General features: G+C 44.1%; 1 protein-coding gene across 4 annotated transcripts in view; it reads left to right on the top strand.

The window, feature by feature from the left end:
* Positions 1-12500, top strand: part of erbb4b (erb-b2 receptor tyrosine kinase 4b) — a 258187-nt gene that overhangs the window by 187724 nt on the left and 57963 nt on the right. For all 4 annotated transcript variants that reach the window (XM_030343901.1, XM_030343902.1, XM_030343900.1 and 1 more), the window contains 3 exons: positions 2789-2879; positions 3865-4064; positions 11796-11928. In XM_030343901.1, the coding sequence (XP_030199761.1) occupies positions 2789-2879; positions 3865-4064; positions 11796-11928 (424 nt within the window). The remainder of the gene's footprint in view (positions 1-2788; positions 2880-3864; positions 4065-11795; positions 11929-12500) is intronic.

Consider the following 12500-nt stretch of genomic DNA (forward strand, 5'->3'; position numbering starts at 1 on the left):
TACCTTGTACCAGCCACCTATGCGTTAACACGTTGCAGGGTTTAAACGATGGGGAGAGGAAACGTGCATTATATTATATGAAGGGATATCGGGTTTGGCTCGCCGGCACGGACAAGTGGATGTTACCGCCTGCTTTCAGTCATTTTAAGACAGGGGAAAAGGTTGATTAAATTGGAATGGTACATAATTGCAAACACTAATCCTCACTCAATAGTCAAGGCAATTTTATTTGTATAGCCGTTAATCTCAACACATAATATATGACGACGTGTAAATGAGGTGGCGAGACAAAGGGAAAAGCACTGTTTCGACGTCATGCGACCGGACACCTATTGCAATGCATCATGCAGTGGATATTCAGATTATTACCTGAATCATTAGCTTTAAAGGTACTATGTGTACGATTCAGCAATTACTGGTCTGATGAATAAATTGAATTTCTTCGAGGAATCTGATTGGCGAAAATGTTAGGGATCTGGGGCCATATTCACAAAGGATCTTAGGGCTAAAAGTAGGTCCTAACTGGCGAATTTAGGAGAAACTCCTAAAAATAATGGGCGTGTCACTCTTAAATTTAGGACTCCTAACTTTTTTCACTTAGAGCAATTCACAAAGTATTTTAGGCCTAAAAGTAGCACCTAAGTCTAGGAGAGCTTAAAAGTCCTCAAGAGGACGCCTAACTCAGTAAGACCTATTCACAAAGAATCGTAAAATGCCTGCGAGACGAAATGTTAGGGTATTAAACTTGTTGTGGAGTAGTGCGCGATGCATTAACATCCCCGACTAACAGAAATAATCAGATTAGTCCCGAAATAAAATGTTTGGCCACACTACGTTATTTAGCAACAGGGGAAATGCAACTTTGCAATGCCGACGATTTAAAAATATCGCAACCATCAGTCAGCCGTGCCATAAACTTTCCTTTGGACATTCAACAATTACACAGGATCAAAGCCAACTTCATGGCACTTGCAGGTATGCCCGGTGTGGTCGGTGCTATTGACGGGACGCACATAAAAATAATTGCGCCATCAAAAGACGAGGACGTGTTCGTCAATAGGAAGAAAGTGCATTCCATCAACACGCAGGTTGTTTTTGATGCAAATTTTAACATAGCCTGCTGGATGTTGATGCAAAGTGGCCTGGAGCTTCAGCTACCCATGATTCGCGCATTTTAATGGTGTGCGGTCTGAGGCAGCTTTTTGAGATGTACCAGGTGTAACTTGCTGGGTGACAGTGACTATCCATGCAAGACGTAATCACTTACATGTTATACTTTAATGTTGTGGAGAGAGGAATTGGGCAGATGAAACGTCGGTTTCATGTCCTCCACGGCGAAATACGCCTCACCCCAGAGAGGGCAAACACAGTAATCACTGTATGTGCCATTCTACACAACCTCTGCAAGCGGAGGAACATTCCACAGCCAGACGATGATGATGATGATGATGATGATGATGGCGACCAACATGACAAGGAATTTGGCCGCGTGGTACCGAGTGGACAGGCATTTAGGGATCACTTTGAAAACACATTTTAGGTAAACACCTTGGCACAAATCAGTCAACAGTTAGGTAGTTCATAACATTTATTTTCTTTTAAATTTTACGTATTTTTATTGTTTGCTTTCTCTCTCTCTTGAACGTGCAGGCTACAACGTCATTATCGTGGTATGCACAAAATTGTCATCATGCGTGTATTCTGCTAACTGCACTATAACTACTTAATAGGAATTCATTTCTAGCCTAGGCTATTTCCTTGTTTTTCGGTGATTCAGTGGGCTCGTTTGAACAACCAATCACCGAACTGACCGCTTCTAAACTCGTGCACGAGAATTGACGTAATCCATAGCAACGGCGCGTCACTCTTAGTTCACTCGTTGTGATTTATCCTTAGTAAGAGTAGGTCTCAGCGGCTTTGTGAATAGCTTTTAAGAAAAAACTCCTATGTAAAATGTTTTAGCGCGAGTTAGGAGCACTCCTAGCGGTAAGATAAAATGCTTTGTGAATACGGCCCCTGATTGGCAAATAATAAAAAAAAAAAATTCAAGTCAATCAGAACGCTCGAAAATCGTTTTAATTGGACTAGTTAAAGGTGAAGCTTTAAAAAGTCCAGCTCCACCTCTAGGTCCAGCTCTCATTTTCCTCCACTGCTCGCTCCAGCTCGCATGCCATTATCCACGCTTTGACGTAACTTCCTTCCTTTTCCCCCGGCAAAACCCTCCCGGTTAAAATAGAATAGAAACCAGCCGAGGCTGTTCTACACTTCGGAGAAAGTCAGGGAAGGTCTCATGTTTTAGGTTAAATCACAACCTGTTGAGTTTACATACTGGAAATGAAGAGCAATTTATAAATGTAAAGATCCTACACGTTCTCGCGTTAATTGCAAAGGCGGTCGCATTTTCGACATAGCAAATTGAACACATCTGTATTTATAGTATTCTATTTTCAAGGAAGGTGCTGACAACGATTGATAGGGAGCTGAAGGAGAAGAGAATATATGTCTTAATCTGCCAGGCAAGAATTCCATGCCTTGAAAGTTTGATGTGATGTGTTTGAGTGCTTGTGCTGCTGGAACATGGTGTAATTACTTTTGATGGGATGTCTATTTCCACTACTGCTTTTTATTATTCTCGTCTAATCAAGGATGCTTTAATAAAGACCATGTCACGATAACGTGTGTGTGTGTGTGTGTGTGTGTGTGTGTGTGTGTGTGTGTGTGTGTGTGTGTGTGTGTGTGTGTGTGTGTGTGTGTGTGTGTCTCTCTCTCTCTCTCTTTGTTCACCCAGGGTTTCTGAACATCCAGTCTTGGCCTGACAACATGACAGACTTAAGTGTCTTCTCCAACCTTGTGACCATCGGTGGGCGAGCTCTTTATAGGTACCTTTATGACCATTTGCTTCCAACCTAAAGACATAATAAACCTTAGGAGTGTTTGTGTGTATGTTAGTGTGTATGCTTTGTACACTCCCTATTTGGCAGCTAAAATGTTATTTATTGTTTATTGTTTGTTTGTGAGAATTTTGGTCAAATGACCCTTTTAACTTGGACTAATAAATGAATATAAGAAAAATCTCCACTTAAAAGGGTAACCTCCAGTTAAAATGTAGGTATTGCATCCCTTGTGCTATCAAACTAAAGTAGTGGTGTGCGCATGCATGCGTGTGTTTGGTTTATGTTCACCGGCACATGTCTGGATTCAAGAGGCTGCAACAACAGCAACAAAATCTAAAAACCTGAGCTGAGCGGTGCTCAAGAAACACAATTCCTAAAGCCGCAAAGGAGGAGGGGAGGAAAAGTGTCCGAACCCAAGTTAGCACAACGGAGCACACCGTTTCTTTACTTGCTTCTCACCAAATGTTTTCTTATGACGTTCCTCCCTCAATCTTGTCACTTCCCCCAACGGGCACCTATTAGAAGAACTTGCTTACAAGTAGCAAGTTTGGTATTGTAAGAATGTAACTATGGCCTAGCACAACATTTTTATTCATGACTGCAAAGATGTAGCCTAAGAACTGAATTCATGACGACAAATATCGAGCCTGAGATCTGTATTCATGATTGCAAAATACCATTGAGAGTGTATGTATACGTTTTTTTTGATGAATGCACCCTAAATTCCCCCCCCCCCCCCCCCCCCCCCCCCCCCCCTGATCAAACAGGGAAAGCAGCATGACCCAGCCAAGCCCTACAAAGTATCCCCATTTCAGTATTCTTGCGTTCCTGGAAATAACTAGAGTTTTGGGCATTTAATATCTTGTGAGCATCTTTATATTGGAACAGAACTTAAGCAAAATGACTGCAAGGATTTTGCTACATTCGCCACACCTCTCCCTAACTCCGCCATGTGGTCCCTTCTCTTCAGTGGCATCTCCCTCCTGGTGTTGAAGCAACAGGGCATCTCGTCCCTGCAGCTCCAGTCCCTGGACGAGATCAGCGCCGGGAACGTCCACATCGCCGAGAACAGCCGGCTCTGCTACTACGACACCGTCAACTGGACCAGCCTGTTCCGCGCCCCCAACCAGAAGTTCCTCATCCGCAACAACCGCAGCCCGCACGAGTGCAGTGAGTCCGCACGCACCGTAACCGTCTCGTAGCCGCCGCGCACAGACGCACACACACACACACACACACACACACATACATACGCACCCACATGCACGCACGCACGCACGCATGCATGCACGCAGGCGTGCACGCTCAAACACACATACACACGATCACACACACACAGACACACACACAAAGGCACAAATGCACAGACCTAAACGCACGCGGGCACACAAACACGAGCGCCATTAGACATGCCTAATCACGTCATAAAGTTATTGTGATAAGGAATAACACAAAATCCCCACAACAACATAAAAAGGTCCTTTTGGTTTTGTTTTCCCTTTATGTTAATTATCCTTTACATTGTTACCCTCCATACCTTGAAGATACATAAACAGTAGTGTATCTATGTAGCAGAAGAGACTTTGAAAGGAGAGTTTGCCTTGAACTTACATAAAAAGATAGTGAATAATTGTGTGCTTATGCAAGGGGAATAAAGTCTGAATTCTCAGAGGATTCATCTTAATTTAATGTATTCCCGGTGCAATTAGTCTGCATATAGGAAGTGTGTGACGACGTGGTCACAGGGACTAAAAAACACCAGACCAAGGACCAACACTCTCAGGAATTCATCAGAGGGTTTGGGATGCATTTCAAAGGCCATAGGCTTCTAGAACTTTCTTAAACAAAAATAAGTCACTTCAAAGTGGAGCAGATGCATTTAGCTTCAAAGTAACTGTATTTCTCCGCTATAAGTTGACCAAATATTTAAAGTTGTTCAAAGAGTATATATATTATATATATTAGACAAACAGCTGCCAAAATGGCTGGCCACTTCATTCTCCACTCCCAAGCCTGCTCTTTATACAAAGTATTGCATGACAAGGATGGATTGAAATTATGTTAAACATAGGTTCACATTCTCCTAAATGATGAGCACTCAGGCAAGCTTCAAAACGTTGATGGGGCTCAAAAAGGATGTTCTTCCGGATGTTTTTCTAACAAAGTAGCTAAAATTATTAAATTATTATTATAAATGTTACAAACATTTTGTGTGCGAAACCTTGTGGGGCCTTCAGCGACCACAAACCGGTACAGTGGCAACAGTGAATGGGAGTCAAGACACGTTTCATTAGGTAGTTATATTTACAATCTTTGATCGTGTATAGAATATTAGCGTCTTTCACTCACACACACCGTACGCGTCAGTACCGCGGGAGCTGCAGATTCTGAGTCTGCTCATCTTAAAATTATTCCCATATTGGCCCTTGCCGTTTGGTGTGACCCCAGACCCCAATTCCTTTCCTTCCTCAGCAAAGTACTTATAATTTTCCCATTCTATTTCGCTCAAAAATGTACACCAACTTTAGCCTCAGGCATGCCACTTCTTTTTTATTTTGCTGAGCTGTTAAACAAAGCAAGATGTCGCCAATACGAATGGCAAATATACTCTGGTAGAAGTAAACAACAGTTCACATTGAACAGATAAATTAAATAGTCGAAATAGGCAAGTAGTATGAAGCTTTTAAGTCAACATACATTCTCAAAATACAGCAGTACATTCCTAGCGCTCTTCGAACGTTTCAGGAAATGTGTTCTAATACTTAGGTGCATTTAAATCCACATTGTGTTTATTCAATGTGGAGGTGTGAAAGTCATGAACACCAAGATACATGATTAGAGAAAAGAAAAATAAACACAACTGAAAAAACGAATGGATCACAAGATTAACAAGAATTAAAATGGTCAAGTTAATAATCTAATGGTGTTCATATATTTTATATTGATATTGTTGATAATTATACGCTTGACTAATAAGATAGGTTGTGTGCATGCTGTGGTTTTTAAGCAAAGCTTACTTGACCCTATCTTCCTTCTTTCGATAGTTTCAACTTGATCAATTTGTTAAACAAACATACTCTATAACATTGTCTACATACATTAAAGCAATGTTAAAAGTCAATTGTATGGCTTAACAAAAATGCATGCATATCATGCATGCGTTTGAGAGAGTGTGAAAAGGATTTTATGCACTGCAGATTCTGTCACATTTTATATCCCAAAAGGACACATACATTAATTAAAAGAGACAATGTTTTTAAAGTTGAGCTCTACAGAAACTAGGAAAATAACTAGGAGTTCTTAAAATGGCTGACACAACTGCTCACACATTATTAATTTATGTATTATGATCATTAACCAGCGAATATTTGCATTATTGAGTTGGCCCCTCATCTCGGGGCCCTCTCCCTCAGGCAAATCCTCAGTGCCTCTCTCTCTCTCTCTCTCTCTCTCTCTCTCTCTCTCTCTCTCTCTCTCTCTCTCTCTCTCTCTCTCTCTCTCTTCGTCTCTCGTCACTGTCTCTCGTCTCTGTCTTTCTTCTCTGTCTCTCGTCTCTATCTCTGTCTGTCTCTGTTTCTGTCTCTCTCCCTCTCTCTCGCTCTCTCTCTCTCTCTCTCTCTCTCTCTCTCTCTCTCTCTCTCACTATCTCTCTCTCTCTCTCTCTCTCTCTCTCTCTCTCTCTCTCTCTCTCTCTCTCTCTCTCTCTCTCTCTCTCTCTCTCTCTCTCTGTCTCCCTCTCTCTCTCTCTCTCTCTCTCTCTTCGTCTCTCGTCACTGTCTCACGTCTCTGTCTTTCTTCTCTGTCTCTCGTCTCTATCTCTGTCTGTCTCTGTCTCTCTCTCCCTCTCTCTCACTCTCTCACTCTCTCTGTCTCTCTCTCTCTCTCTCTCTCTCTCTCTCTCTCTCTCTCTCTCTCTCTCTCTCTCTCTCTCTCTCTCTCACACGTACAATTGCAGAAGAATCTGCGTTTTCCAACCCTGGCCAGAGGGAAAGAGCAAACACATTCCAAAATGGTACAGCCATTTCTGAGCACTAAATATATTATCATAGACCACATTTATACCTGCCATTAACATGCGTATAGGGCAGTTGGATATGAAAATGCATAAGAAGCCAGGTGTAAATGCACCCAAGGCGCATTTGTGATGGGATGAACTCCAGAATAGCCTTCTTATTTGCATCTTTAAGGCCGGGAAATGGAAGCGTCTTCCTTCAGCATCGTCCTATTCAGATTTAAGCGCGTTGGCCTGAGCATACATTTAGCTTTATTCATCAACATCTGTAAAATCAACATGCAGCAGCAGAAAGGACAGCTGTGGAACGACTGGTCCTTCGTATCCGACGGTGTGCCAAGTGCCACCATACATGGCCCTTAGCTCTGTTAGCGCAAACGCAATGAAACGAAAAAGTATCACTTTGTATAAGGACTCACGTGTCAGTAGGCTACTTGGCTAATTCCAAACATCCGATATGTCATTGGAAAGTAGTTAGAACGACCAATGGAGTTATGTTCCCAGTTATCTGCTATGGCATCAACGAGACTCTTTAGCACGATGTGTGCTGATACATGGTTCATGCGGAGCGTAGGGGCATAAGAGAGGGACATGAGCGGCTAATCTCCAGGTACCTCACCATTAGGGCGATTTTAAACAATAAAGGGATTTCGCAAGGGCCTGCAATCCTCAGATGTTCAAACTGTTTTTAAAGTCTTTTAAAAACAGTGGGAGTTTCCCCCCAACGGGGAACTGACACGCTAGATTAGCATTCTATCAAATTCTATAATCCCAGAGAGCAATATCCAATATGAATCTGAATACTTGAGCCGCACTCCAATGCCAGTTGGAATTGAAATAGGTTGAAAGATGAAATTGCGTTGAAGTGATATCTGATTGTGACATCTGATTGCCAAGAACACACAGAAATTGCCAGTTGTAGATGGAGTCATTGGCACCAAGGGGGTGCAGCGGGTGGGTTAACAATAGGTTTATAAGTAGCATTGACCTATTCAGACTCATTCGTCATTCGCTCCTCAGCGTCATTTTAAAATCCAGGCCGAATTTGTGTGAACGGCCTGTATGCCGGAGCATACTGTGCGGCCGTGTGGGGTGCGCCTTTAAAGTGAGATGCTAGCAGCGATAAAAGATCATGTGAATGGCAGCGGCCTCAGCTCAAGTTCCTGCTCGATAGGACATCTGCAGGGGGTCCTCTTTGCAGAGGATTATGAGGGTCACTGGGCTAAAACCAATCAACGTTCTCTCGGTAGCTGGAACATACTCCAGCTCAGGCGCTTTCCTGGGGCGCACCCCGGCTATTCCCAATCGACCCTCTTGGCTGCATTCGGGTGCAAAATGCCTCACCGTCAGTTCCTTAATTACCTACACATGTATATTCAATGGTATATATTAAAGGCTGCTTATAAAAATAAATATGCAATGGAAATAATTAGCTGGGCAGTTTTTTTTCAGAGTTAAGATCAACATTTAGTTTGACTGAAACAGTTTGGCCTGGATGTTGTTGTCATTAGATGCAAAGCCCTGTCCAACTCCTTTTGTGTTCAGGCCTCAGGCCTCAGTTCTATTATATATTAGAAGCAGCTTTCCTTTTTTTTTTCAGATAAGACTCAAGGTGCTTCTGAATCCCTAAGGTTACACGCATTGTCCTCGACCATGGGCATGGCTCGTGTCTGATATGCAACACGTGTTTTGCCAGTGTGTGTCTTCGGGTTCTGCATGGTGCATGTGTGTGTGAGTGCGTTGTGTTTGAGCCTTGTGGAATCCTTGAAACAAGAAAAGTGCAGGCTCACTACCCCCCTGCTGGAAACAAAGGACATGGCACTAGGGAGCAGCTAGTGTGTGTGTGTGTGCTTAAATGCGTATGTGCGTGTACATGTGTGCCTGCGTCATGCAGACGCGTGTGTCAGTATCCAAGCTCAGTCTGTGCCTGCATTCATTTGCATACTGGTGCGTGTGCTCCCTTATGTGGGTGACTGACCATGCTCATCATGTATTGAAATGAGCCTGGTGGGGTGGCTGCGATCTGGGGTGCTTAGTGTTTGGCCCTGGTCTGCCGGACCCCTGCCTCGGCCAAAGGTGGGGACGGATCATTTCCCCCAGCTGCCCCTATACACTCATTAGTCTTTCCAATGGACCACATCGCTCCGCTCTCAATGACTCCTTTGATAGAGCAGTGGCAAAGTGACTGAAGCTACACCAAATACACACTCTCTCTCTCTCTCTCACACACACACACACACACACACACACACACACACACACACACACACACACACACACACACACACACACACACACACACACACACACACACACACACACACACACACAGCCAACTTTTTGATCCTTTATCTGAAAAGATCCAAGAGATCAATCTTTCTCTCTCTTTTTCTCTCGTTGTCATTCTGTCTGTCTTTCTCTATCCCCCTTCTCTCTTTCTCTCTTTCATACTTTCTTTCTCTATTTCTTTCTTTCTTCCTCTCTTCCTTATCTCTGCCCCCTTTCCCACCTTTGTTCTCCCCTCCCCTCGCTCTCCTCCCTACCAGCGAGTTCTGTTCTGTAGCGCTGCTGTTATATTTTTTTTGGTGCTGGGTATACCAGGCACCAAGGTGTGTGCCTGGCGGGCCCAGCAGCACAAGTCATCAGCACTCTCTTCCACGTCTCCTTCGCCTTCAGCCCGAAGGGACGTGAGGCTGAGAGGATGAGAGGAGGAGAGAGTTGGGGCGCTCGCTTGGCCAAGCACCGCGGTGCCCAGGTCACAGACATGAGACGTCTGCTGCATCGCGTTTTTTTATCTCCTCGATCCTCCCCAATCCCCCGAGCAGTTGGTGGAGGAGTATCCATCCCTGATGCTTTGCCGTGTTCCCCCTGTTCTTCTTCTCTCTTTCTCCTCGGGTCTCTGAGCAGCTGCCTCACCAGCGGCGCTATGACTCAGAGGGAGCACCTGGAAAGCAAACAGAGTGCGTCTGTGTCCCCCGTGAACAGCGCAACACGCGCGCGTCTCTGGTCTCATAGGAAGCAGAGTATTCTCCAGCCGAGCTCCAACAGTTCCTCAGGAATGCACATATGGGATTCAGTGTTGCTGTCGGTGTAGCTTCCTATCTCATTTTGGAAATTATCCCTAGGAAGAGATGGGATTGGCCATCCACAGTTCCATACCAACTAAATGTATGTTCTTTTATATTTAGTTTGTATAATCTGAACTCAGTCCAATTCTTCAAATTTTTGTGTTTTACATTTAATAATGCTACACAATGGCCATGCTTCACTGGCTCTGTACTCCTTCTTTGAGGAAAACTGATGAGGAGAGGATGATTTGTTGGATTTCTTTAGTTATTGAGTGTCAGTATTGGAGAAAACTAAACACGAAACGTAATCCCACGTGAACATGCAAAAAACGTACAAAGTCAACCAGTAAATGAGCTTCAAACCTTTAATCATGCTTTAGTCTGTGAGACAGCAGAGCTAAAAGAGGAGAAGAGAACATCCAGACACGGAAAACTAGGCCACGATGCAGTTAACTTTTTCTTTTCACCTGAGGAAAATGTGCCAGCGAAGGAAAGATGATTTCAGATGCTCAACGGATGATAAATATCCCCAGCGCTATCAGCAGTATTATGTACTGCGTTACCCTAACATTTTCACTTTAGCTACTTAAAATGCTCGCCCAGACCGCAGCCTGTCGAAAATAAAGAAAAAGAGAGAAAGAAGGAAATAGTGAGAAAGAAAGAAAAGTGAAAGAAAATTCTAAATCCTGCCATCCCGGGCACTGAACACACTGGGAGCGCCCTAATGAGAGTGAAGGAACAGCGTGGCCGGCATACACGCGACCATAATCGACTCTCAGGAGAATATCAAGCACCAGGGTGGACTTTTAAAGCTGAACGATGTCATGATTAGTAATGATGAAGTTTTCTAGGTTGATTTTTATTTAAATCTTTGCCATGCCTTCCCCCATCCACCTCCTCTCATCTGATACCAGAGTCTGCATTTCAAACCATGTTGTGAGTCTGTGTGACACCTGCAAGGTGCTGCATCGGGCATCAATGGCTGCTTCGTCACTGTCTGCTCAGCAGTTCTTTGCAAAGACGTTGCACAGCTGGTAAAACACGTGCATGCATGCGTGCACACACACGCACACACGCACGCACGCATGCGCACACACACACACACACACACACACACACACACACACACACACAGACACACACACACACACACACACTCACTCCTTTACTCACTCACCTGACTCAGTCACTCCCTGTCTTAGTCATTTACTCAGTATATACGGTATATATGTGTTACCATTTGCCTCCTGCCATGTAGTCTAAACTTTTTGCTCACGCCGACAAAATACTGAGAAATATGTCAATTCATACTTATTGTACATTATACATACGTATGAATTATACAAGAAACACAAAACACTAAAGCTTCAACAATTGATGAGGACATAGGAAAAGGGACCCTGTGTGCTCATGTGGTGCACTCAAGGATTTCCATCTCAAGGATGATTGGCAGGTCACAAAAAATATGTTGGATGAGGGGGTTTGAGGAACATTATTATTCAAGCTCAGGGACAGCCCCGTCCTTGATGGAACTCAAGGCTTTTTTGTTCATCTTTTTTTCCAGGTGGTTTAGAAACCAATCATAAACATCCGTCTTGGGAGCGAAGATGTGCATTGAATTAAAAAAAATTATGAATACAGTATTAAATCGTATACATTATAATTATGTATGCTTTATTTCTGTGTTTGTGTGTGTGGGGGGGGGTTGATTGTGTGTGTGTGTGTGTGTGTGTGTGTGTGTGTGTGTGTGTGTGTGTGTGTGTGTGTGTGTGTGTGTGTGTGTGTGTGTGTGTGTGTGTGTGTGTGTGTGTGTGTGTGCAGCTAAGCATCGCATGGTGTGCGACCCCCTGTGCTCGGACGCTGGTTGCTGGGGTTCCGGACCGGACCAGTGCCTGACCTGCAGGTTCTTCAGCCGGGGACGGACCTGTGTGGAGACATGCAACCTGTATGAAGGGTGAGTTGTGCGCACCAAACCCATTGAAATTGATGAATACAATATGACTTTGTTCATCTCCGATGGGAAATCCCTGGCTCACAGCAGAAAGTACCTGAAAAAAAAAAGAACAAAGATTTAACAATATGGTGTAAACATTGCGGCACAACATGTAGATGCAAGAAGTTCCAGAATTTTCTACCATCTTGTTCAAACGATGCATGGACAGAAGCGGCACTTCAATCCGAATGCAACTTGAGTTGAAAGAATATGATGCTCCAAGCCTGGGACATTATTGCATGGTATTTCATGAACTCAGATCATATTTAATGAGAAGAGTTAACCTGAATCTGTAATGCACTGGCATCTCTGGAGGATGAGGAAAAGGAAGAGGAGTTGGAGGAAGAGGAGGAGGAGGAGGCGGAGGCAGAGGAGGAGGAGGAGGAAGAGGAGGAGGAGGTGGCTTCTGATTGGGGCAGGGGGGCTAGGCGTGTCACTGCGTGTCACAGTCTCTGCTTGCGCACGGGGCCACGCCCTGCCTACCTGTCCACCTGCACACCGACCCCCACACCACCCCCCCCGCCCCCACCAAA

This window comes from Gadus morhua, chromosome 20, assembly GCF_902167405.1.
Source record: "Gadus morhua chromosome 20, gadMor3.0, whole genome shotgun sequence".
NCBI lineage: Eukaryota > Metazoa > Chordata > Actinopteri > Gadiformes > Gadidae > Gadus > Gadus morhua.